Source organism: Camelus dromedarius, chromosome 2 (genome assembly GCF_036321535.1).
Source record: "Camelus dromedarius isolate mCamDro1 chromosome 2, mCamDro1.pat, whole genome shotgun sequence".
Lineage (NCBI taxonomy): Eukaryota > Metazoa > Chordata > Mammalia > Artiodactyla > Camelidae > Camelus > Camelus dromedarius.
The window spans coordinates 114,515,908-114,543,445 of NC_087437.1; the positions used below are offsets into that span (position 1 = coordinate 114,515,908).

At 44.8% G+C, this 27,538-nt stretch overlaps 1 protein-coding gene and 1 pseudogene across 8 annotated transcripts; one reads left to right on the top strand and one right to left on the bottom strand.

Annotated features, from left to right (window-relative positions):
* Positions 1-5,603: 5,603 nt before the first annotated feature.
* On the bottom strand, positions 5,604-26,952 carry SETD4 (SET domain containing 4). 8 transcript variants are annotated; one of them, XM_031459323.2, is made up of 11 exons: positions 26,897-26,952; positions 24,925-25,092; positions 20,924-21,019; positions 17,974-18,011; positions 15,773-15,861; positions 13,798-14,227; positions 11,604-11,778; positions 10,095-10,176; positions 9,262-9,342; positions 6,623-6,746; positions 5,604-5,824 (listed from the first exon to the last, which is right to left on the bottom strand). In XM_031459323.2, exons 2-11 carry the CDS (start codon positions 24,995-24,997, stop codon positions 5,690-5,692), a joined length of 1,323 nt encoding a protein of 440 aa, XP_031315183.1. In that variant the 5' UTR covers positions 24,998-25,092; positions 26,897-26,952; the 3' UTR covers positions 5,604-5,689. The 8 variants fall into 8 exon arrangements, with proteins under 8 accessions (XP_031315183.1, XP_031315169.1, XP_031315180.1 ...); XM_031459309.2 differs by lacking the exon at positions 26,897-26,952 and adding an exon at positions 26,453-26,707; XM_031459320.2 differs by lacking the exon at positions 26,897-26,952 and adding an exon at positions 26,245-26,446.
* LOC116155798 (5S ribosomal RNA) lies at positions 7,563-7,681 on the top strand (annotated as a pseudogene).
* Positions 26,953-27,538: the final 586 nt, after the last annotated feature.

The window sequence follows — 27,538 nt, forward strand, 5'->3', positions numbered from 1 at the left end:
CAACGCCACCTCGTGCTACCCACCTCGTTTATTACTGCTGTCCTAGTGGGGCTGACGTGGTCACCTTCCATTTGTATTGAATTTTTTATTTTGGGGAGCATTGTTTTGAAATTTACTCATAGCCTAATGTTAAAACTACATGGAAGAAAATAAAATTAAGTAAGAAAATATCCCCTCAAGGAAAGGTTACAACAGAATGACAGAGACAGAGAAGTGCCCCCTGCAAGGCGGGAGGGAAGAGCCCCCGAGCGAGCAGACGGCACTGTTGTACGTGGGACACTGCAGTGTTGCCTGTGGTACCATGACACTGGGGTCTGCGGCACCTGGCAGGGATGGAGCAAAGGACATCAGGCCTGCTTCTTCCCTCCTAATCTTCCTGCTCCCTTTAATTCACACATGACTTCCTGGATCTGTAAAGCAAAGCTCTTTTCCAAGTAAACCAACATGGCGACATCCGTAACAAAGCTCCACATTCAAATGTCAGCCAACAAATGAAAATAGGTTTGTTATTCTTTCTCCTCAGGACAAACTCTACTGCCCAGCACTAATCTATCACCCAAAATGTAGCTGCTGTTGACCAGCTGAGGAGCTAAAATAAATTCCCCATTTCTGTCCCCCACTGGCCCCTCTAAGAGGGTGTCCAGGTGCTTCAGTGAAAGCCATGTTCACAAAAGTACAGCTCTGCTTTTCTAAAAGGTTATTATCAGTCTCCACCTTCAGGCAGAGGCACTTAAAGTGCCCCCGTCTGAGGACGGCCTCCTCTATTTTTAGCTTGAAAGATTCGAGGAATGCCTCAAATTATCCCTAACTTCTTGCTGTCTGTTCCCTCAGGCCAACTCAGCAGCTGGAGGTTTACCACCCACAAACTCCGGAAGCAGATACCAGCAAGGTGGATGTGTTAGGAGTCTCAGACAAGCCCAAGGCCTCGTAAAGAGAAACCAAAACACAGGAAGAAGGAGAAAAATGGCAATGGGGGCGGGGCGGTGGGTCAGAGAGGGGAGCAAGCAGTCCTGCTGGTAAAAGGCCTCGCAGGCTGCCCCGCTGCGTGGGCGGACACGGGCTGCTGGCCCTCGCAATCGTGCGCAAGGACAGGCCAAGGGAGGTGGTGTGTGGCCTGACTGGGGTTTACCCTGAGGGCCAGCTTGTCAACCCACACGTTTCTTGCAAAGAGTCTGAATGCATACATACACCAAGCACTGCCTGCAAACTGAAAGTCTTACACCGCTGTTTTCAAATAAGCCTGGATCGGTTGTGGATGATGAAACGCTTCTCATCTTGAGTAGTTCCTTTCTGACACTGACCACTTTTTCTAATCCCAGATGACTGAAGTACAACGATTACCACGTGGGTCTGCGAAGTTTTTCGTGTTAAGGCAGGGCTTTACTTTGGAAAGGTGTAAATCACCATCAAGTAGAAATTAACATGTTTAGGTTGTAGAAAAGGGAACCTTCCTACACTGTTGCTGGGAATGCAGTTTGGTGCAGGCATTATTGAAAACAGTAAGGAGATTCCTCAAGAAACTAAAAATAGACTTACCCTATGATCCAGCAATCCCACTCCTAGGCATATATCTGGAGAAAACTCTATTCCAAAACCTAATGTTCATAGCGGCACTATACAATAGCCAAGACATGGAAACAACCTAAATGTCCATTGACAGATGACTGGATAAAGAAGCTGCGCTATAATTATACAATGGAATACTACTCAGCCATAAGAAAGCTAAAATAACACCTTTGCAGCAACATGGATGGACCCGGAGATTGTCACACTAAGTGAAGTAAGCCAGACAGAGAAAGAAAAATACCATATCACTTATATGTGAAATCTAAAAAAAAAAAAAAAGACATAAATGAACATATTTACAAAACAGAGACAGATTTACAAACATAGAAAACAAACTCATGGTTACCATGGGGGAGAGGAGGTGGGGAGGGATAAATTAGAAGTTCAGGATTTGCAGATACTAACCAATATATATAAAATAGATAAACAGCAACATTCCACTCTATAGCACAGGGAACTATATACAAGGCCAACTTGTAATGGCCTATAATGAAAAAGAATATGAAAAGGAATATATATATGTATAAATGAATCACTACGCTGTGCACCAGAAAATAACACATTATAAATCGACTAGACTTCATTTTTAAAAATTTGAAATATGTGCATATTTAGGTCCTAAATGCCCACCAATAGGGGACAGAAAAAAATAAACGATGTTGCAGCACAAGGTCAGCACACTATGGCCAGTGACCTGTCTTGGTGAATCAAGTCTTACTGGAACACAGCCAAACACGCCTGCATATTGTCTACGGCTGCTGTACCATGCAGCTGGGACCAAGACTGTATAGCACGGAAAGCTTAAAATATTTACTATTTGTCCCTTTATAGAAAAAGTTGGTGGACTCCTGGTATAGCATATCATGAAATACACTGCGGCTACTTAAAAATAAAGTCAACACCAACTACATATATGAACAGGGAAAGATGTTCAAGCTATAATAATGAAGATGTTTTATTTCTAACTCTGACTCCTGAGGTGAGCGGGCCCGTTCACTTGTTTTTGCTGCCCCAGGAGAGGAATTAATTCGCGTTCTGGGGAAGGATGGAAACCTGGCAGGGAAAGCAGGAGGGCTCTGGGCAACAGACCCGTGGGGCTGGGGCAGCCTAGCACAGTGAGGGGCCGTTGCTCCCCAACCTGAGCGCCCTGGTTTCTCTGCAAGGCTCTCCCCAGCCCCGCAGGCCGGCCAGGGGTCCCCCAGGCCAAAGACTGTCAAGGGCTGAGGAGGCAATACCCACCCCATTCCCACCCTGGTTCTGAAAAGGATAAAATATATATATATACTCTATAGTAAGTAAGGATCCAGGTCCAAATATGCCCGTGGCCTTGGGTCGGTCTCCCTACTCGGAGCCCCAGAATCAAGCAGGCGTCAGCAGACGCACAGCTGTGCCGGTGGGGCCGGGCCCCCCAGGGGAGAGGCCCACCCAGGAGAGACCCCAGGAGCCGAAATGGAAGCGCTGAGCAGGGGGCCAGTCCTTCTCCCCGAATTAGCAGTTGGGTAAGCCCTGCCTCAGGGACGCCACAGGCCAGGAGCTCGCTGAGGGGAACCGTGTCCTCCTGGAAACCCCGAGTGTCCCCGAATCCCCGAAGGCTCCTCCGACACCCACCTCAGCGCGTCCACACCGGGCAGGCACGCGGGCCCAGGAGCTGTGTCCACAGAGCAGGAACGAGGCCCTCGCTTCCGGGGTAGAAGCCTCGTCCGCCGGACCAGCCGACCGCGCCTGCGCGCTCCCGCCATCCTCGGGGAGGGGCCGCGCGCGGACCAGGCGCCTGCCCGGGTCGCGGGAGGAGGGACGGGCCAGCGACGTTTCTAATCGAGACTCTTACGTCGTCGCACCGCAGGGAGAACGAGGCCAACCCGTCTGCAGTCCCCTCAGGGAAACCTGCAGCCAAGCGGCCGACACCCAGCAATGCTGGGGTGCGAGAAAGCGGGGAGCTGCCTTCTGCACGCGGGCGGACGCCAGCTGAGGTTGGAGGAACAGGTGTATGCTCGCGTCAGGACGGCAGGGGAAATTCTGGCCACAAACACACCACAGCTGTGAACCGTGTCCCTCCGAGTCAGGTGGAGGGGCATTTTCACTCCACCACGTCCTAAGTTTGTGATCTCGGGCCATTTCTTCACCTCTTTATTTGTAAAACAGGGCAGTTGTGAGGCTTCCATGAAACACTGCACATCAAGGCTGGAGCAGAGTGCTGTACTCAGTTAATATTAACGTATGGAACCAAATTTTGGTCTGCTCACTTACACGCAGTGAAGCCAAGCTGCTGACACCGGGTTGTGGTGAAAGAAGGTGCAGTGTTTACTGCAGGCACCAGACAAGGAGTCTGGGTAGCTAGTGCTCAGCCCCAGCTCCCTGATGGGTTTCAGGGAATGGTTTTTAAAGACAGAGTGAGGGATGGGGGTTGTGGGCTCCATGATGAGCTGATGAACATTATTCTGACTGGTTGGTGGTGAGATAATCAGGAGTCAACATCATCAGCCTTCTGGTTCCAACCAGTCTGGGGTCTACCTGCTTGTAGGCAGCATACAGTTAACTTCCACCTGGTGGGGGTTTCAGTAGCTGCAAAACAGCTCAAAGGACATGGCTCAGAATATTATCTAGAGCCCTTGAGGAGGAAGGAAAATCTTTGACTTTGTTTATTGGCTAAACTATCATTTTGTGTTGCTTGGCTGTTTTCCTTTTTGTTCCTGCATTTTCTCACTTCTCTGGTTAAATTTACTCTTTGGAACTTGGGGAAGGCCTAGGAAGCTAAAGTTTTTCTACAGACAAGAGGCAAGCAAAAGACATAGTGACAGGGGGTGGGGTTGTTTGTTCTGGGAAGACCCCACAGGGTCCTGCTCGGTGTCACCAATATTTAATAAATGTTACTATCACATGTTTTGACAATGTCCAGCTTCTATATTAAGCACGTATTTGTTTCTGTGATGTATGGTAACACATGCTCTGACCCTTCACAGTTAATTGGCAGGCATGAGAACACTGTGAAAAGTATAAATCCAGAGCCAAGATCTAAAAAGTACTAATTAGAGCACATTTTATATAAAAACCATACTCAGAGTCAAGTTGACAGACTGAAGTACATTTATTATTAGGAAAAAAAGGCAAAGACTCTTAACTCAAAATGACCAACTGAGCAAAACATTATCTCCTATTCCTCCTAATACCCGCATTTAAATAACAGAAAAGCAGCAGAATAAGAGCTATCCACCCCTCCAGCCCCCCAACAAAAAGATGGTAAAGGGGCATCGGCTGACAAGAGATTTAAACACATTCTGGAAAACTGTCAATGCGGGAGGACTGGAGAGGCTCCACATGTCTCCTGTTTAACGACATCAGCCTAATTTTCCGTGCACAGAAATCTGTCAGCCAGCACTGGACGGTCCCTCTCATGATCTAAGCCCTGGTCCTGACAGCAGTGAGGCAGAAAACAGGAGGGGCAGCACCACTGGGGCCTCTGCCTGATGCAGGTGCTGGCTCCTCAGCCCTTCTGCTGGGTCAGAGCACGAGGGACCCCCTTTCCAGCCCCACAATCTCATTTTCAGATGGAAAATCAAGGATGAAAACTTCAAAGTGAGCCGCTTTAGCTCAGAGCAGCTGGGGGTGGAGCCCGGCTGGGACCCAGGACTTCGGTGCGCCCCTCCCATTCCCCTTTCCAAAGCCACCCACCGCCACAGGCCCCAACCCCTAAACCTGCAGCATCAGAGCATAAAACAGCACGACTTCTTGCCCTTTTACAGCTGCTGAGTCAGATGAGAAGCAGGACACCCAACAGAAGACCACACACAGAGCCCCGGGCCAACTCCTGGCCCCTCACAGCCTCCTCTCCTGTTACAGTTGATACTTTCCTCAGACTGCTTCCTCCAGGGCTGTTTACTCTGAGAGCACCTGAAATGCCGTCAGGACAGCACACCCATCCTCACCTGCAGGTACTCTCCAACGTCCCGAGCAGCCAGCACGCCACCCCGCAAACAAAGAAAAAGCAGAATAGGATTAAGTATATAATTGTTTAATAAAAACTCTTCATTGACTGTAAATAATTCTATATAAAATAAACTTTATTTTAAAAATGTTTAAGAAGTCACACCCAGCACAGGAGGTGATCAGATGCAACTGGGTGAGGTTACGTAAAAGCTGTTTGCAAACTGGTTAGGATCTCAGCAGAGGCCTGGAGAATCTTCAGCTCTTCTGTCCACAGCGTTTCTACCAAAGTTAATTGGTTTATCAAAGCCGATTCTTCATCTTTCATATGAGAAACCTGGAAGTTATTATTTTTATTTTTTTAGTGTAGTAAAATATACATAAACATGAAATTTAACATTCTGACCATTTTTAAATGGACAACTCAGTGGCACTAAGGACATTCACAACGTTATATAACCATCACCAGTATCCCATCCCCAGAACTTTTTCACCATCCCAAACAGAAACTCTGTACCCACTGAACATAGCTCCCTACTTCCCCTTCCCCAAGCCCCTGGTAACCTCTCTTCTACTTTCAGCCCCTATAAATCTGCCTATTCCAGGTATCTCATATAAGCAGAATCATACAAAATTTGTCTTTTAGTGCTCTGGTTTATTTCACTTAGTACAATATCTGCAAAGTTCATTAAAATTAGTTTTTAATCCCAGTAATGTTTTCATTCAAATAAGCTGATTCTTCATTTAATTAACAAATCACTAAATGAAAAGGAAAGAGTGCCTTAAAAATTTACTACCAAGAATTCATGCAATAACTTTACCTATTAAAAGGTATAGATACATGTTAACAGTCAAAAATCACAGAGATTCAAATATATGTATGTATATGCATGACTGGGACATTGTGCTGTACACCAGAAACCGACACGTTGTAACTGACGGTACTTCAATTAAAAAATTTTTTTTCATTTTTAAAAAATTAAAATGAAAAAAACACAGAGATTATGTCAACATCCATTTATTAAGGCATTAACAGCACCCTAATAAGGTGGACTATCCTTATCCAACAAGCACAAAAGAACTTCTTAATCAAAACACCTCTTTAAGAAGAGAATGCAATATTCCAGAAGCATACCTTTTGGAGCACAGCATTAGTCTCCTCTATGAAATAATGACATATTTTCTGGGCTATGTCCAAACTTGTCTTCTCATTTGTATCTGAAATTATTTCCCCAAGAAGTACTTTTTTCCAGCATGTACTAGAATCAAAATATTCAGTAAGATCATTTCAGCAGGTTCTCAAAAAATAAAGAAGGCATTTCCACTTCAACACAATGCACATTCTCGTCTCCTATTTTTTTCAGAAACATAGTAACTCATTCCATCAGCACATTTCCTCAAAGCTCCCACCACATGTGGTTCTTGTGTTGAAGCAGACAAGGTATTTAAGAAAGAAGAGGGAACCCTGAGGATAAGAAGAGAAGGGCCTGGTGCTCCTGGCAGGGACTGAGTGACAGCATCACAATCCTGTGTCTGGCACGTAAGTCAGCAGAGTCACATGCCCTGGTCACGGGACTAGAACAGGGGACAGACAAGGGGGTGAGTCCACAGCCAAAGGACTAAAGACCAAAGAGCAAAGGCAGCAGTTTTCCTTTTCTGCAAGCGAGTCTTTCCCAAAAAATGGCAAACTGAACAGGACATGTTCCACAAAGTAAAATGCTCTGCACATGGAAGGAGGGATCTACAGTGAAGCCTTTCTCTCCATGCAGGTCATTCCAATTTTATACTAAAAAAGTCTGTAGGAAATGGGGTTCAGTGGGCTGGGGGGGCCAATTCTCTGCAGGCAGAAGAGGGCAGGCATCTGGGGGTAGGCAAGAGGGAGCCACAGCGCGATGCCGAGTCAGAAGGCAGCCAAGCCAAATCTACAGTCTAGGGAGAAGCACCAACCAGGGAGGCGGGCAGGGAGGAGGCACAGAGTCTGGATGCAGAGAATCTGGACACGGAAGTGGTTGAGGAGGGAAAGGCCAGGGGTTGGCCACACCATCCGAGTAGAGGTCACAGGGAAATTCAGAACAGTCTACGGCCAAACCACCCTGAATTTACCCAGTCTCATCTGATCTCGGAAGCAAAGCAGGGTATGGCCTGGTGAGTACTCAGATGGGAGACCACCTGGGAATACCAGGTGCTGTAGGCTTTAAACAAAAAAAAAGAAAGAAAGAAAAGAAATTCAGAACATCAGACAAGCCACACAGGAAGTCAAGTCTTAGAAGTCTTTAGTTTTAGAGACGATGGTGGCAACCCCAGAACAGAGGGGTTCTCAGGAAAAGAAGTAAGGAAAGACATTAGTCTGTGCCGGGCACAGTGTTCTACGTGCAACCACTACCTGTTTTAATCTTCACAACTGCCTAACAAAGAAAGCACTGTTATACCCACGGTAGACACAAAGAAACTGAGAATCCACAACAGTGAAGAACTCACCCTAAGTGACAAAGCTAATGAGAGGGAGAAACAGCATCACACACCCATCAGGCAGAATCCCAAACACATGCTTTCCCTGCCACACCACTCCAGACAGTCAGGAACAACTCAATGGGAAGAAAAGAGGCCTCGGGGGGACCTCTGGCAAACATCCAGTAGTTTTAATTTGAGGTTGACGTGTCTGAAAAGGATTCATACCTTTTCCCAAGAAGGATTTAAAGAAGCTGACGTGGCTACACATGAGATAAAATAAAATGTAAGATGAACAGAGAGAGAAAAGAAGACAAAGGGAAGATGAGAGCAGGAAAGATGAGGTACAGCGAGCAAAGAGTCAGTGACAAACTGCATGCCTTAAAATGCTGCACACTTGGATGGACCACAGATCTGCCTCTGAGTTTTCTAGCGAGCAATAATCTGATCTGAAACGTATCAGATACAGAAACCACAGTGTCTGTTACACAAAAACACACCGCCTGCTGAGAAGAGACACAACTATTTTTCGTGCTGAGACCGGGCAGTAGTTTTTCTCCCTGAGTCCCTGCAAAAAAGGAAGCAAGCAATGTCATCAACAGTGACGTCACAGGCAGGACTGAATGGGCACCAACTACTTCTAGGCATTATCACATCTAATCTCCCCAACAGCTGGAGGATGGGGCTCGACCACCTTCAGGAAGTCCTCCCTGAGCTTTCACTAAGTCGTAGGCATTATTCCCCCGACTCCCTGACCAGAACCCAGGCTGCAGGAGCTCTAGGGCTGGGCAGTGCTCAGCTCTATGTGCTGATGGTCCTTCCCACGCTGAGGGGAGGACCGACAGCCTCTCGGGAATGCTAAGGAGCCTGACCAGGATGCACATCTCCACCAGGGGCTCTTCCACCTGCCAGCCCCATGGAAACTTCCAGGCCTCTCCCTGAGCAGGGGTCAGGGTGGTGCCTGTGGTCAGGAGCTCTGTTTGTTCCCGGGAAAAACCCACCTACTCAAGAGACTCTCCTCTGCACACGGCCAATGCCCATACTTTCCAAAGTGTTTACCCTGAATGACGAGCTGCAGGTCACCAGGGGGAAATATCTGAGTACAGACCAGTTCTCAGGACCATGTACTCTGATTATGACTAAAATCAGAGTTCCAAAAACAGTGGAAACAGAAGAGACACACAAGATGGGCAAGCTACATCAAGAATAAGCAACCCCAGTATTCAATGGCATTCCTTTCTTCTCTGAAGTTGGGCATTTGAATGTAAGCCAAAAAAAGCCAAAGTTATGTCCAAATAGTTCATGACCAACACACACGGAACTTACAATTCTTCAGCTTCCAGACATAACAGCTTAAGAGCTGTGAGTAATCGCCAAGACGGTCCATCCCAGCCAAACGTCAAATTTCTAAAGTAGGAAAACGAATCTGTCACTTGGTACATCTTTAGACCATGGCAAATGGCTAAAAAGCCAAACACTTTTTAAAAAGGCCACTAAACGTTACCACCATCTTAGTCACAAAGACAAGAGAGAAAAATAAGTCTGCAAATACTCAAGAATAAAGCCTGAGTAACAAAAGGTTCTTTGTGTTAAGAAAAAAAGGAAAACACTATTTTTATTGGGTAAGAAGCTGAACTTGGATAAGGGGACCAGGCTGAGATGAATGATGAAGAATCTAGATTATCCTGAGGCTCAAACGGTGGCCACCATGCTAGCTGGCTCTCACACCCCTGCTGTGTTGTTTAGATAATTTTATCTCTAGAAGAAAATTTGAAAGGAAGGGTCTCAAATCCCATTTATTGCATTTGGCGCAGAATCGCCCAGGCACCCCCACCCCAAGAGCCCGTTGCTGGGTGACCGACAGCCAACCTGAGCTGCAGTAGCCCAACGCCACACACACCCATCAATCCAGACGGGGCTCTGCTGGAACCATAATTTAATATTTCAAGCGTATATCTTATGTCCCCAAAAAAGTGTCCTGACAGGCATCTCACACTCCTCGTGTGCCCCATAACAACCATCACAATGGACTGCACATAAGTCCTCAATAAACAGCTACCTGTCACCTGATATGGGTCAGGAGGTAGCTCACATCTATGTAAGGAAACCCTAACCCTCCATTTTTTTCATCAAAATTCCTTAGAGTGAGAAGCACTTACTCTATAAAGTCATGATCCTTTAAAATGGAAATCTTTTTGTTCATCTGCTTATCTGTCGATGGAAGATATTTAACAAGGGTATCTACATAAAAAAAGAAAAAATCAGCCTGAGATTTGGGGTATAATTCAGACCGTTCCTTCTCAGCTCACCTTCTTGCCGGTCAGCAATCAAGGCACGTGTAAACAATTTTACCTAATTCACACCCAAAAAAAAGAAATCTATTCTTCAAGTCCAACTCAATGAGAGCATCATTCAGCCCTTGAAAAGCTACAATTCCAAGGCAGGGGACAAGACACCCACTGCCTCAGCTCCCACTCCCACTAAGCAAACCAACCGGCAGAATCAGGGAGTGAAGACACCAGCAGGACGGCTGGGAAGTCACGGCCACTGTGCAAAGTACAGGCCCTGTGCAAACAGATGTTTCCAAGATCAAGTTTTTAAAAGTCAGAATTCAAAACTCTCTGAGTATTAGTAATTGTAATCATAAGCAACTGAAAATGGATATGTAAAAATTAACAAAGTTCTTTGGGATAGTAGGGTAAGGAGGGATTTCCTGTTTTAAATTTCTTCTTGTATTTATTTTTTAAATGCAAAAAATAACTAAAGTGTAAGTTTTGTTCAAATTATTTAATAAATCAGCATTTCACGGTCAATACGAAAGTTATTTCAATAACACGAGGCTAATCTCAAAGCTCTCTTTCTAAGGGGCCAGCAAGACCCAGTTTTCACTTTTCTATTTCATTTTGAGAAACAACATTATTTCTCTGCCTATAGGATAGAGCAGTAACTCCTTGACCAAGTTTCTATTTCCACTAGAACTCATATTAAAACTATTATACAGTCAGTAAATCTCTAACCATTTCTTCAATGCCTAGAAAACTGTTTCTCTGCTGCTTCAAAAGAAAGGGGGAAGAAACCAGCCCTCTGGGTACTACTTTTAATACTGTATTTGGAGTTTTCATAGCATAAACTTGATAGGCAAGTCATTACTTTAGAAAGAGTAATACGAATGATGACGGTGGGTAACAAAAGACCCGGAATTGAACCCACGCTTTATCACAGCATTAACCAAACAAGAACTGGCTACCACCACACTTCTCCTGTGATCCGTGCGGTGCCTTACGCACAGTGGGTGCATAAGAAATATGTTTTATTTGCTGCTCTCTAATCCTATTCTGTCTGTAGTGACAGTGTCTCGGTACAAAAACTTCCGTTTCTTTCCGTCTGTTAATACTCTAATTCCCCTAGCAGTCCTCCTCATCTTCCATTCTATGGTCTGCCCTGATGCATAATAATTTTCTCAGTTCTTATCCTCAATATCGAGCAAAGCTTTGTTGTTTTCACTTCCACACTGAAATTACATGGTCAATAAAAATTAGCTTCGCCTTACCTAGGAGAAAATACGATATGCATTTTAAGAGTTTGCCATTTTTATAAAAACTTAACCACAGATGGGGAAGAAAAACTGTATCATCTTAGTGATAAAATGATACAAAGTTAATTCTAACCTTCTGAGACATAAACACAAGCATGAGGGTTACGGACAGGAACAAATCCATACTCCAGGAGCAGACGGTGGTTATCGTGAGGACCATAGCAGATGAAGACCTCTTCGTGTTTTCTACAGCTTGTAGCCGTTCTAATTTCATAACAGCGAGTTTCCTCATTAAATGCTGCTTTTACCTAGAAAGGAAAATTGTAGAAGAGTTTTTTAAAGCAAGGTAGAAAACTAAACAGATTGAGTGATGGTATAAATTTACGCCCGATGCAGCTTTCAAGCACTCGTGGGGAAATGATCTCCATGCAGAAAAAATGCCACGTCCGCACATCCGCCTCTTTTATTGGCCTCGACTTCGCCCCATCAGTGAGAGAGGGAGTCCCACCTGAGGGCTCTGATGGCCGGACACGTGACACCTGACAACGGACAGTTGAGTGACAGCAGTTGTAGGTCACACGTACAGCCCAGGGTAGAGGGGAGGACATGGCAGGCCATAGGAGGGCTGCGCTCAAGAGAAGAGTGACCAGCAGGGGCCACGGGAAGCAGGCTTGAAGGAACAAGAGGTGACCCCTGGTTCCTGTGGGAAGATGTGATTTGCTTGTTTGAATAGTTTCGAGGGCTGGCAGGGAGGTGAAATCCATCAGATGGAGGACCAGGTGGCATGCACCTAGTCCAGCTGACAGGGCAACTAGCCAGGTGGGAAGCCTTGCCCGCTGGGAAATACCCAGTGACAGCAGAGGAACTCATAGTCAGGGCTCTGGGGCCCTGCGAGGCCCAAAGATACCAAGGCCGCACGTGAAATTCCAGGTCCTACAATACACAGCCCTTGGGCAGCACGGTATTGGTGGATACCGTCACATGGATTTAGTGACGGTTTTGTTAGTTAAGAGACATAGAGGAAAAGACAAAGAAGACCTAACTGCTCCCACAACAAGGAGTGGGTGCAAGCACCAGGGCCTCCTTACTAAACAGCAAATCCCAGCGAGATAGAACTCCTTCCTTGCAGCACCAGATTAGGGCCACGGTTTGGAGTGTTATGTCAAAAGCCAGCCGTGGCGCACCTTCCACCAGGGGTTGGCAATCTTTTCCCATAAAAGGCCAGAGAGTAAGCATTTTAGGCTTTGCAGGGGCCCTGGGACCACATGCCCACAGGCTACACTCAGCTGTGAAAGCACTGGTTTAGAAAAAATGCACTAACAGCTGGATAAAAATAAAGTCACACCCATGGGGACTGAGTCCCTGTGTCCAGCACCCTATGTACTGCAACCCCTGACTTTATTTCATCAACATCAGCCACAGAAACACCCATCTAACTTCAGGCTCCTCTGCTTAATTTTGTTAGAGATGCAGCTTTCTACAAAAGTAACGAGCGGACAGGCAAGGAGATGGCCCTAGCCGAAGAAAGCAGTAGGGTCTCCCCACGCTCTCCTCTCACAGGCACGTGGTTAACCAGATGGCTTTGACCTTCATGTGGGTCGTGAAGAGGACAGTGTGAGTGCGGGTCCCCGCCAGTGTGCCTCCCAGCACACCCTGAACAGGTTATGGGTTAGCTGATACACAGACATCCACTGCCCCAAAGCCAGACCTTGACCCCACTGTGTCCTGCAGATACAATCACCTCCTTAATGTGCCAGAGGGGAGATCTCTGACTCCCAAAGCAGGACTCCTTAATGATGTCCCAAAAATATCCATCCATTCAGAAAATATTTAGCAAACGCCTACTAGGTGTCAGGCCGTGGGGTTACAGAAAGGAACAAGGCAAGGTCCCCGTCCTCTAAGACTGCAGAGCGCCCGGCGGAAGGAGTGAGTCTGTCAGTGATCACAGCAAGGGTCAATCCTGACAGCGATGCCACCACGTGACACAGGGAAAGGGACAGGAAAGCAAGCGAGACTTTACTCCCATGTATGGAAAGAGGAAGGGGGCCGCTGCACCATGGCCGGGGGTGGGGGATCAGGTCGGGGGAGCTGCTGGTTCAGGCCATCCAGGGAATACAGCACCAGGCTCTGTGGGCGTGGAGAGCAGAGGGGGAAAACAGGGCAAAGGAACAAAGCCCTGGGAGGAAGGACGGGAGCACACCTGACGGCGGGAGGTTGACCAGCGGCACCTTTCCCTGGGGTTTCGCTTACGATTCCTCGTCACAGGTTCTACACGTTAGAGTCCCTCCTACTGAAACAGAACACGGGTCCCCTTGTTAGCGGCTCACCTGGACGCGGGGGCTGTGGTTCAGCAGATCCAGGTAGGGGGCGAGCGCGTAGGTGTCTGGCTCTGCAGAAAGGCAGGGCCTCGGCGGGCGCTTCATGTACACAGCCCTGGTGTTGACGGTGCACCAAGCCCACAGGAGGGCGCTGTGGCTAAAGATGCTCTCGACAGCCTGGGAAAACAGAGGCTGCAGGGAAGAGAAAAAGCCTCTGGAGGAGGTAAAGAACTCCCGCACATGGGTTCTCTGCTCTCTGGCCTTTGCTTTCAGAGGTCTGGGAAGAAGATTCACCACTTCCGGCTCCAAACAAACAGGGCAGGTGTAGGCCTCTGGTAACACCTCCAGGTAAGGCTTCCAGGGCGACTGATTCCCAGCATGCTTTTCTGAAACCAGAAAGGCGCACAGAGCCAGCAGGGGAGACGGAGGAGGCTGCCACCTTTTCAAATGAAAAGCCAGAGATTAAAGGGATTACTTTCATTCAAAATATGGAGTAAGCAAAAGATACAGACATCTAGTGCCTAGTTCTGCCCCCAGAGGGACTGTGGCCAAGCTGGCAGTACACTCCAAGTTTACTTACTGCACCCAAGAGAGGGCCTTCCTTCCTCAAGGCCTCCCTCCCTGGACCGCACCCCAGTACAAATGCTGTGAACAAGTCACAGTGATACAAGAACGGCTTCAACTAACCCAAGTTCCAGCTTTGTTGGCAAGAGATTCTTTTTCGAAAAACCTCTTTGCTTCCAACTTGGTTCTTCAGTTTTAAAGCTTCTGCTGAAGTCCACGTGTTTCTCTTGGTTAAGGGTATAAAACTTGGGAGGGCGGGGGGCAATTGGTGGAAAGAACCTAGAAGTGACCCCTCCAACACAGTAACCACTGGGTACATATGGCTATTTCAATTTTAATTTTTTTAATTAAATAATATTGAAAATTCAATTCCTCAGTCAAACAAGCCACATTTCAAGTGCTCATCAGCCACATGTGGCTGGCTAGTGGCTACCACACTGGACACTGCAAAGTGAAACATTTCAATCACTGCACAAAGTTCTATTGTACGATACTAACCTAGGCAGACAATTGAATATGCTCATTATATACTTGTTACAGTTCTAAAGCTCTTGTCTTAAATTTATCCATCCTATTGCAAATTATACACTGCAGTATTTTTGTTACCAATAAAAAGATCTCATGTTGCATGAATGTATTCAGAAAGGTTTTCATTAATCCTTCAAAGTACAGATACCATGCATTCTATCCAAAATTTCAGAAGGATACAGAAAATGTTAATACTATGAGCACCCTTGCCTTTACTCAGGCCAATGAAAATACATCAGCCCTCTTACCAAAGTAAGCCAGGGGGAAAAGGGTCCAGAACTTACTCTGGATTGAGAAACAATACAATCTTTCAACCCTTCTAATTTAGAAACCCCTTATGCTGAGAATCTCACTCGCTCTGTTCTCAGAAGTCCCCCAAAACGGAGGCCCGCTGTAAAAGAAGCCAGAAAATAGTTCTCAGCTCCCACATTGACCTCCTCTCTTCTATGCCAAATAAAACCAACTCTTTCATACTGTCAACAGCTCTTCATAGCTAAAAGAAATTTCAAGTAAGTACAATAAGGGTAAAAATTAAAAAGGGTAAATAACATTCGTCAGAACCTACTCTGATGGAGGACAGTACCATGAGTCAAGGCACTCAGTCATCATTTATGTCTATTATCCCATTTAATCCTCATTTTCTAGTAAGGTTAGATCAGGATTCAAACTCACGTCCCAGGCAGCCTACTAAAAACCTTAAAAATGCAGTTTACAGTGAATTAAGAACCAATTTCACATAACAGAGTAAACCTTTCAAATCACTTCAGATACTGATCAGCTATACACAGGGACTGTGTTCTAACAAACCATGTCTTGGATGATATATTTGCCAATGACAGAGACTTCAAAGGAGAAGCACTTGTCCCAGATGAGCAGGTGTGCAGTCACTTACTTAGCAATGTACGCCCCTAAGTAGCTTCTAATCACGGTGTCTGTGGTCAGCAGGCAACTCTCAGGCAACGAGATAATCATCTGTCCCGCCTTACCAAAAAGAAAGTGAAGTTTAGAACATCCATACTTTGGGAAGGACCTGTGTGAGTCTGTTAAAGGCCCTGATTGCACAATCATCTACTAAGAACGCAGGAGAGCCGAACCACAGACCACCAGAGACTGGCTCCCCAGCCTCTGAGTCCGCAGATGCAGGCAAGGCCACTCCCACGCCAGGTACCACCCCAACAAGACACCCATCACCAGTCAACCTTTCACCAGAAAGGAACATGTAAATACTCTGACAACTCAAATCATATTGTTCCTTCATGTTCTTAGGCCAGGAAATAGTATGACCTACAGGCAACAGACAGAAACTACTCAAAAAAATTCTTCCAGGGAAATCCACGTGTCCAGGATTTGTTCCCAGCAACGGCCTGCCCCCCATACAACCTGCGCCAACTAGCTGAAGACAGGGCAGCCCACCCAGCACCAGGGTCTCATTTTACCACCTGCAAAAGCATAATTTTCAGTTTCTCCCACGGAGATAGAAACATAGAAAGAAAAATTAAGATGTCAAGGAATAGACACCAGAAACAAATCAAGCACTCAGAAGCCAAACATAAGGGATCCTGCTTTTTATCATAACTGACATCTAATTTCGTTAAAAATCTCAGCCAAAAATCCTCTGGGTTCAATCTCTGGTCTCCTCATTTGCAAACAAGGACTGAGCTGGGATGACCACTACAATCCCTTCCTGCTCCGGGATCCCATGACTTTCCGATTCAAAAAACGGCCATTTCATAAAATGTCCTATACCTTGACTGGGGTAAATTTCTTCATCGTCAAAACTCATCAAACTGGACACAATATCTGTGCATTTCACGATGTGTAAAATATGTCTGAATCTTCAAAAAGTCTTAACAAAAAAGCCACATTTGAAAGTACTGGTAAAGCAACTGCCAATTATCATTTCATGATCCAAATGAAAACCACACACAGTCACTGCTCTATTCACGAGAGGTATATTTCTCCTCCCCAAATTCTGCTACAGAATAAAGTCATATACCGCCCCTCAAAAACCAAAATATTGCACAACGTGAAGTACTTAATACTACCGAACTGTATACTTAAAAATGGTTAAGGTAATAAATTCTATGTTATGTATATTTTACAAATTAAAATGTTTAATAAAAAAAACTAAAATAGCATAACCGAATTACCACACTGAAAGCTACCACTCTTTAGGCTAAACATACGTACATAGCTGGATTTTATATAAATTAAGGAATTAAAAATAATTAATTTTTTGAATAATAAATTAAAATAATTAAAAATAAATTAAGGATCTAATTTCTAGCTCTAAAAAAATTGTACATCAGGTGTCCTTTAAATAGCACAGAAGAACTAAAAGAGACCTTGGGGTGCATCTGCGTCATTGACCTCCTCGCTTACCGGGTGAGGAAACAAGCCCAGAGGCTTAGGAGCCTTGCTCGGCGGAAGGCAATCCCAGGAAAGGCTCGGGGGCCTCCTCCCGCTGCTTGCTGGGTGGCTGGGCTCCACTTACTACATGATGCTCAGATGTGAGCAGCTCCCCCTCCACCCCACCCCACCCCCAACACATTTAAAATATGATCAGATTTACAAAACTTCTTGTGCCAGACTGCTGACTGCCTACCCCAATGGGCCCTCTCTCCTCCTCCACCCTAATGCGACCCCATCTGAAGGGCATGGTGCTTCCGCAGCCAGCTGGGGCTGTGCACCTGGTTGCCGGTAGATGAGACAGAGCTGGAATTTCCTGGATGAGAGGAAGTGTGCCCTTCTTCACCCCCTTGCTCTGTCCTGCTGCTCAAGCTCCGGGAGCTCCAGCCTGGACTTGAGGGTGCGGGGCTCCCTCTAAGGATGTGCACAGAGATGGGTGGAGTCCCTGCGACCCCCACACCAGCCAGGTCTGCCTATCCAGGCTTGTTTACACCACAGCAAAGTAAACTTCCGCTCTGTTACTCTGGATTTGTCTCATTAATGCAGCAAGATTTAATTCTAACTGACAGAACTATACTCAAAAAAAAAAATCCTGTATGTCTAAAATATTTTTACTTCATGTGATCTGAACCACAAAAATTAAGCAGCAAAATCTACTTTGGGTTTGAAGAAAGAAACTCTCACCTGTAGGGATGTTTTGCTCATCAGGCCTCTTCCTGTACCTAGGAATGCAAAGAAAGAAAAAGGGTAAATCCTACTCTATCTTAAGATCTTAAAGACACTGTTTTGAATAAAAAGATGTGGATGAACTTCAAAATTACAGTAAGCCAAAGCTGGGAGTCTCGAATCCTTTGACTCCCAGGGGAAACAGAGGATTAAGAGGTTGTTCTGGAAAACGTCCCGACCTCCTTTCCGGCTTATAATCTTTGAAAGGCAAAGTCAGCTTCAGTGTTGGCATCTAAAGATTGTCAACTTTATACAGATCTGCTGCTGGGTCTCTTACAGGAAACTTTAAGCTGGACCCTCCCCCCGGGGGGCCTACCTACCCCACCAGCTGGGGTTGAGGCTTCCTCCTCATGCCCACCCAACCTCAGAGGCTGGACCCTCAGGCCACTTTTACCCACTACCAGACCCAGCTTTCCCCAGTAGTGATCTCCAGTCTTTGACTGACTGCCTAGTAAAGCCCACTCAGGTCCCACAAAGCCTGCTGACCACACCCACCCCTCCCCAACCAGGCAACCCATTAGCCACGCTCTCTTTGAAAGGATGAGCTCAACAGGGTAGGTCCAGGGCCAGCTGCTCCCTGCAAGCCAGGGCCTTGGCCAGAGCAGTTACAACAGAACCTTCACCAGCTGTACTGTCAACGCCACCGACATGCAGAAGTTCACCCCTCCCACGCCCAAGGCTGCCCTCCTACTGCACCGTCGGATAAGGTTTTCTGGCAGGCAGAGGTCCAGTATGACCTACAATTATTACAGGGAGTCTCTACTCCTCAAATTCATAGTTCTTGACTTTCTTCTCTCAGCTGGGAGGGAATACAATTCTGCAAAGATCAGTGCCTGCGGGACCAATGGGAGCTCCTGGTTCTTGGAGAGAGTGCCCGCCTCCAGTCCTGAATCAGGTGTCTGGCGAGTTTGATTTGATGAGTCATCTCCCCACCTAGAAGCATACGGTCTGCTCAAACACAAGGTTTTGGTTTAAAGAACTTATTTAATTTCTTCTCTGTGTCCCATGATGGAGTTAATCAGCCCAGTGGGTCAGAACCCTTTCTGAAACCAATTACTAAAGGGAGGGTTTTTCTCTGCGGGATCATCCTTTAAAAAATTCATGTGCTAATTTATGTGGAAATTTCTCTCTGAACAGATATGAGAAGAACTTAGCATATGGAATAAATCTGGAAGATACCTATATGTCTATAATATAATGCTCAACAGACAGAAAACAGATCACAGTAATCTGCACCTGCTAAGGCAAGGTGGGAAGAGGCCATTAGGATCTTACAAAAGTGAAGCTTATTACAGACTTCCCACTGCCTTATGATTCTGCTATCTGGGAGGATTTGGCCAGTGCTTTTGGCCAGTGTTAAAAGGAAATACTCAGCCAGTTCCCAAAGCATAAATCAGGTCAGAGTCTAGAGACTGAATCTTGCCTGCAACTTAGGAGCCTTGCCCTGCCCTCCACAAACTAAGATTAATTCCCTAGAATCCTGTACACTTTGTCAGACTGCCATAAACATTGCCTCCAATCACACTCTGATTAAGAGCTAGAGATACAGGAAGCACTTAGGGAAGGTGTTGTGGACTAAATGTTTGTTTCCCCCAAATTCAAATGTTGATTTCTTAACCCCCAATGCAATGGCATTAGAAGGTGGGCTTATGGTAAGTGACTCGGTCATAGGGTACAGCCCTCATGAATGGGATTTAGTGCCTATACGAGAAGAGAGAGGAGAGCCTGCTCCATCTCCCAGCTCTCCACCACATGAGGACACAAGAAGACAGCAATTTACAAAGCAAGAATCGGTCCTCACCAGATGCTGAATCTGCCCGGACCATGATCTTGGACTTCCCAGCCTCCAGAACTGTGAGTGAGAAATTGTTTAAGCCACCAGCCTATGACAATTTGTCACAGCAGCTCAAGCTAAACAGGAGGCTCCTTGCCCCCAGAACTGTAAGCACTGGGTTCTGAAAAGCACTGGGTTCTGACCACTGCCGAACCGCTTTGCTTTAGCTCCTCCATGACCACGAATCTGGAGACGGGCCCAGAGAAAGCTGTTTCCACTTTTAAAACTGGTAACTTTTCACTGCTCCAAATTATAGACAGATTACTTACTTTCAGGCATTCCATTTAAACCACATGCCAATTCCTGCTTAATGATTTTAGATCTACCCTTCTTAAGGCAAAGTGACATCCACGCAAAGAGCAGGCAGGCCTTAGGCACAGCGAGTCCTCTCCTGACACAATTTCCTCTTGGTCATCTCATTAAAAACTCCATCCAGCAGATACTGACCACTATATATAAAACAGATGAACAACAAGTTCCTACTGTATAGCACAGGGAACTATATTCACTACTTTGTGGTAACCTATAACGAAAAAGAACATGAAAAGGAGTATATGTATCTACATGTATGACTGAACTATTGTGCTGCACACCAGAAACTGACACAGTATTAACTGTCTATACTTCAAGGAGAAAAAAAAAGAAAGAGCTCCATCCAGTAAAATGTAAAAGTATGGGTTTTACTTACTGTTTATTGACACACAGAAACAGAAAGTTAAACACTCTGTCAGAAGCTGACAAATACAGTTCACCACCATAAAGTACAATCATAAAATCATATAGCTCTGTTTGGTATCCTCATCCCCGCCTTCATCTTATTTGTCTACTCTCATTTCTCTTTTTTTAACTTTTAATTTCACTTCACCATTTTGGAATTTCTCTCCACGAGCCACGTTAACTCATTTTTAGAAAAAGGTAACGATTAAATAAATATTACAGCTACAAGGCAAGAAGCCTAACACGCAACAGAAGATGTGCTTCCAGAGAGAACACAGCCCACGTGCAAGAATCACCCCCACTTTCCCATCACCTGTGCCCACGTCTCTCACGTGCGAGCTGAATGCCAGACCTCACCTGGAAAACGAGCAGGTATTAAATTTGCATCTTCAAACTTCCTATCTTTCAGCCACTTCTTAAGCTCTATAAATTCAGGCTTGTAGCTCTCATTCACTAATCAAGAGCGGAAAGAAAAACTGATGATTAAAATCACTATATAATTAGCGTTTCACCGTATAAAATCACAATATAATTCCTTTTCACCATTTAAAAAGTAAATCTCTGATGAACCGTCTCAGTCATATAATAAATGGGAATAAATTTTAAAACATGCACAAATAATGTAAAGTAAAATAGAAAAACCATATGACCACCTCAAAGATGCGGGAAAAGTGTTTAATAAAAGCTAACATTTATTCCTGATAAATACTCGCAGCAAACAAGGAAAAAAGGGAACTTTCTCAATCTGATAAAAAATTTCTAACAAAAAACCTACAGATGACATATTCAATGATGAAAAACTAAGTGCCTTCCCTCCAAAATCAGGAACAAGACAAGGATGTCTGTTCCCCCCACTTCTGCTCAACACTGCACTAGTGGTTCTAGCCAGTGCAATAAGGAAAGAAAAATAAATAAAAGGCATCTATTATGAGTTGAATTGTGTATCCTAAAATTCATATGATGAAGTCCTAATCCTCAGTACCTCAGAATATGACCTTATGTAGAGACAGGGTCTTTACAGAGGTAATCAAGTTACAATGATGTCATCAGAAGGAACCCTGATGCAGTATGATTGGTGTCTTTATAAAAAGGGAAAATTTAGGCACAGGCATAAACAGAAGGAAGATGACAAAGGAACAAAGGGAGAAGAAGCCAAAAAGAGAGGCTTAAAACAGACCCCTCTCTTACAGCTCTCAGAAGGAACCAATCCTGCTGACACATGCTTCATAGATAAACCCTAAGGGCATTTCAATAATTTTCAATAAATGAAATAAGATGTTCACAAAAAGACAAATGCTGTATCATTCCACTTATATGAGGTATCCAGAATAGTCAAGTTCATGGGACAAAAAGTAGAATGGTAGCTGCCAGGGGCTGGGGGGAGTGGGGCATGTGGGGTTATTATTTAATGAGTATAGAGTTCCTCAAGAATTCTGAAGACTGGCTGCACAACAATCTAAATGTACTTAACATTATTGAACTACACTTTAAAATTGTTAAAATGGTAAATTTTATGTTACGTATACCTTAATACAATTAAAACTAAAAAATTTTTAAAGCTCTTAAATGAATAACCTAAGCAAATGGAGAGATACATCTTGTGTACGGGTTGGAAGATTCAGTATTGCTAAGAAGTTAAATCTCCCCAAACTAATCTATAGATTCAATACAATCCTAAAGGAAATTCAAGCAGGCATTTTTGGAGAAATTGACAAGATGATTCAACTATTCACATGGAAATGCAAAGGACCTAGAATAGCCAAAACCACTTTGAAAAACTGAGTTCAAAACTTATTACTATAAAGCTACAATAACTAAGATTGTGTGATACTGTTACCAAGACAAAGAAGTCAATGGAACAGAAAAGGCAATCAATGGAGAAAGGATAGTTTTTTCAAGAAATATTGCTTGGAACAGTTGGATCTCCATAAGCAAAAGAAATGAACTTTATCATATCTTATACAATTTACAAAAAACAATTCAAACTGAATCATAGACTTATAACACTAAAAATACAGTTACCCTATGATCCAGCAATTCCACTCCTGGGCATATATCCAGAGAAAATTCTAAATCAAAAGGATACATGCAGGGGGAGGGTATAGGTCAAGTGGTAGAGTGTATGCTTAACATGCACGAGGTCCTGGGGGTTCAATCCCCAGTAACTCCTCTAAAACTAAGTAAACCGAATTACCTATCCCCCCACTGCCAAAATAAAATTAAATTAAAAAACAAAAGGATACATGTACCCCAATATTCATAGCAGCACTATTAACAATAGCCAAGACACGGAAGTAACCTAAATGTCCATCGACAGATGACTGGATAAAGATATATCTATATAGAAATAGATTTGTGGAATACTACTCAGCCATTAAAAAGAATGAAATAATGACATTTGCATAGATGGACCAAGAGATTATCATACCAAGTGAAGTCAGAGAAAGACAAACATCATATGATATCACTTATATGTGGAATCTAAAAAATGATACAAATGAACTTATTTACAAAATAGAAACAGACTCACAGACACAGAAAACAAACTTATAGTTACCAAAGGGGAAAGGGAGGAGAGAGATAAACTAGGAGTTTGGGAGTAGCAAATACAAAATACTATATATAAAACAGATAAACAACAGGTTCCTACTGTTTAGCACAGGGAACTATATGTAATATCTTGTAATGACCTATAATGAAAAAGAATATATATATATGTATGTATAACTGAATCACTATGCTGTACAGCTGAAACTAACACAATATTGTAAATCAAGGATAATTCAATTTAAAACATAATAATAATAATTACAAAAATGCACACTATATGATTAAATAAAACCATAAAACACAGACAAATCAATAGTGATAGAAAGCAGATCAGTGGTGGGCTGGGCATGGGGGGAGAGAAGGTTCAAAAGGGGCAAGATGAAAAGATCACAAAGGGAAACAAGGAAACTTCTTGGGGAGATGAATGTTCATTATCTTAATTGGGGTAATGGCTCCCTGAGCGCATACATATGTCAAAATTTATCAAATTATACACTTTAAATATGTGACATTCATTCTATGTCAGTTATACCTCAATAAAGCTGTTTTCTAAAAAATGCATGATCCAAAATACAAAGCTCCCAAAATATTTTATCACAACTTAGAGAACATATTTTACAGTATGAGTATTTAATCAATGAGCATTTAATAAGCAACTACTACACACAGCACTATGTTAATCACCGTGGAGAACATTCAACATGTTCTCCATCCTCAATAAGTTAACATTTTAGTTGAGAAACAAGACTTCCATGAAAAACAACTGGAAAACCAGTAGGTCTTAAAGAATAAGATCCAATATGCACAACAGCAGAGTGACAGCAGTGAGAAAAGGAAATGGCATGACCAAACATAAGACCTCAACTCAGTGAGAGAGAAACTGAACAAGCAAGGAGAAGGGAAAAAGGAAATGTGGGGGGCGTGCTCAGAAAGTGGTGAGTAGAGAACATAACTTCCAACACACGGAGTGGCAGGGTGGAGCCAGGTACCAAATGAGCTGATGTCAGGCAGGAGCTGGGATAGCAGACAACAGGGAGTAAGAATCCCTGGAGGCCCCTAAGCCAAAAAGGAAAGGAGACACCAGTCCCTTATCAAAGTGAGACTGACAGCCCCAAATGGAACAACCAGCAGGGAAGAAAAACAAGGATGTGGTAAACCAGCAAAGAGCCAGCTGAAATCACCCCTGGGTGGAACACAGAAGGAAAAGTTAACTGAAGAAAGGCCAGGTGAGGGGTGGGAGCGGGTATCACTCAGTGGTACAGCGTGTGCATTGTGGGCACGAGGCCCTGGGTTCAATCCCCAGTACCTCCATTAAGCGGAAATAAGTAAAAAAAGAAGGAAAGGCAGGTGAGAATTAGTAGGACCTGGGCTACAGAAGGCAAAGGATAGTCAAAGATTACCTCGAATGGTGCTGCCATGCTTGGGGTCAGCTAGGAGTGTTATTAACTTTTACCAAAAGTAACAACTGCATTTATGTACTACTTTCTAGTTGGCCAAGCACTTTGACTAGTTTCAGACTAAGTAACACTGAACTTGAAATGATAAATTTATCTCCAAACATTGATATCCCATAGGTAGTTAGAGGTTAGGAGAGAGACGAGGACCGGAAACAGAAACCTGGGAGTCAGCCCCAGTGAAGACATAGTTGAATTAAGATATCCATATTCCCACAATACAAGGGCACTATTAAAAAGAGTATTCTTTAAGAAGTGTTCTCTTTCAACATTGCCCATGTGCCTTTGGGAAAAGCTACGTGTGTCTGTTAAAGCCAATCAACAAATGATCCCTTTTTTCACCACAAACTATACCTCTGCTAGATTCGGGGTTTCTCAAGAGTTTTCTTCTTCTGATCCGGCTTGTTCTGCCTCCTCTTTTCTTCATACTAAAATTGCAGTTTGTTTAATTGCCCAATCTAAAATAAAAAGCATTTTCTTTGCCTTCCTTTCCAGTTGTATGATAATCACTGTTCTCTGTACCTATAGGGATTTAAACATACAAACGTGTATTAGTTGGTAAACCATCTCTCAGAAGCGTTTTCTGTACAAATTGTCTATACCGTGAGCTAAATCATGACCCCTTGTGCAGTAACTGAGTGCCCATTATCTTGGTCTCTCTAAAACAGTTTTATCTTGAGGTCCTACTAAATGTTGATTAATCTTGGAAATCCTCATAACTCATTTCTTAATTGTGTGCTTTGGTGACGTACACATCTCAATGCAAATCAACACTTACTGCATCAACCTAAATGTACTTTGAATATAAGTAGCCATGAAACCCCCATCTGCTATGAAAAAAGAAAATCCTCCCTCAGTGTAAAGTAAATAAAAGTTTGTTCTTAAAGCCAAGATCCTGAACTAAATTTAATTAAACAAGCAGTTTGCCAAAGATTTGGGAGAAAATGAGAGCCAAGGGAGCAGATAAAGCACAGAGATAATTATAAAACCTAAAATGACTATTAGTTTCTACATGTGTCTTTCTTGGAAGCATAAAATTCACTAAATACACGGGCATAATACACGTAATAAAGTATTATGAAGCCATTAACAGGAAATAGGTGCTAAGAGGTAAAAATGTCCAAGGGGTATTAAGCGAAAAGATAAAGTTGCAGAACAAAAATTCAATGATCCTTTACGGGTTTGCTTTTGAACACATTATATATGTTTATAAAACAAGAGGATTTAAGGAAGATATTCAAAAATGTGCAAGGGGAAACGGCTTTTACCTTTACTTTGTATTCTCCTATTCTGTGACTTACATATGTATGAGTACATAAGTGCCATAATATGAATACTATTTATGCGCATACATGTGCGTTTTAACCATACAGTTGTTTTGAAAAACTGTTACTAAAAACTACCAGACAGAAATGAGTAACAGGAACTCCAGGCCCTGCCACTATCCCACTCCAGCACTGGAAGGTTCAACGATCCACCCCAAGTTGGCTGCGCGCGGGTCCCGGGTCCGACAAGCCAGCCTTGCACGTGGAGCCAGGGTGGCAGCTCGGCTAGCGACACTGACTGCCCTCGCTTCGCAGTCCTCAGACCCCGGAGACACCCTCTGCACCTCCCCGCACCCCCGCCGCATTCCGGCCGCTGCCGGAGAGGCCTCAGACCCCGCAGGTTACAAACTCCCGGCCTGAAGCTCCTTCGCGTCCCCGGAGCGCCTCCACAGCGGCTTCTCCGGTCGACATCTGCCAAGTGAACGACTCCCAGATGATGAAGGCCTTAATATAATGCGCAGCATCATGCCAGGACTGGTGGGAGTACGCTATCCGAACTCGGTTCACCTTTTCACACCAAAAAATAAAACAGAAGGGGCACAAGCCGCTCCTGTTACCTGGGCAACGGGAGGCCCGCCCCGGAAGTCGCCAGGGCTCAGGGAGGCACAGCTCCAAGACGGCGGCGTCAGTAGGTGGGCTCAGGTCACGTGGAGACGCAAGCCAGCACGCTGGTTTTTCGCAAGTTAAAGAAGTGCACCCAAGCAGCAGAGGGACAGGCTGAGCTCCGTCAGGCCCGCCTCGAGTCCCCTCTGACCCACGTCCTCAGTCGCCAGGCGGAGCTGTCGCTCTGCAGCGGGCCTCTGTCCCACCCCCCCGCCACAATCCCAGCCCCGCAACACCCACACACCGGCGTGCGCATGCGCACTGTTTTCCGGAGCCGCCAAAGTGAGCCGAGGTCTGGCTACCCCCAACCGCGGAGCTGAGGGTTAAAAAAAAAAAAACAGTGGCCTGTGTAAAGATAATCTGCGCTCTAAAAAGTGGACCTACGGAGTCTTTCCTACCGTAGTTCCAGGCTAGGAACCGCCAAGTGCACGCGTCCCAGGCCTGACCCCAAGGGCAGACCCCACCCCGCCCAACTTCCGCCTCGCCCTCTGGCCTAGCAAGCCTGGGCCATTCCCCGCTTCTTGGCTGACTTTGCCTCGGCCCTCTGCCCTCGCCTCTCCTCGGGGCGGGGCTCGGCCTCGCCCAATTGCTGGGCAGCCCAGCCCCACTTAACCCTGCTGGCCCTCTTGCCCTAGCTGTCAGAGGATCAGCTTTACAGGAGAATTCCAATCGGCTATGATTCAACTCCTCCCTGCAGGAGGTTGGTTTCTGCTCCCTCCTACCCCCACCCCCACCCCACCTTGATTATTGACTTACTTCCAAAAGAGCCCAGTGGAAAAGTACCTTTACAGTGTAGAAATATGGCAAACACTGCCTTGACCAAGTGGTTAGAACATAATCAGTGATGAGTCATGGTGATAGCATGTTCCCCAGATACAGAAAGGGTACTTCACCTCTGTGGTATTACTCTCCAAAATCCACAATCCCACTTGTGTAACAGAGAACTAACCTGACTCCAAATTGGAGCTACACTTTTCACTCTAATTTTTTTGCTCTGTTGCCTGTGCTTAGTCATGCTGACTCTACACCTTTGTGTCATT

Bases quoted from the DNA above. Each gene is read 5' to 3' on its own strand.
- SETD4 (XM_031459323.2), bottom strand. From the start codon at position 24,997: ATGAAGAAAAGAGGAGGCAGAACAAGCCGGATCAGAAGAAGAAAACTC. The intron at 21,020-24,924 runs GTATAGTTTGTG...GCTCTTGATTAG, and splicing joins AAACCCCGAATCTAGCAGAG to TGAATGAGAGCTACAAGCCT. The intron at 6,747-9,261 runs GTAAGTTCCGTG...TTTTGATTCTAG, and splicing joins TGTCTGGAAGCTGAAGAATT to TACATGCTGGAAAAAAGTAC.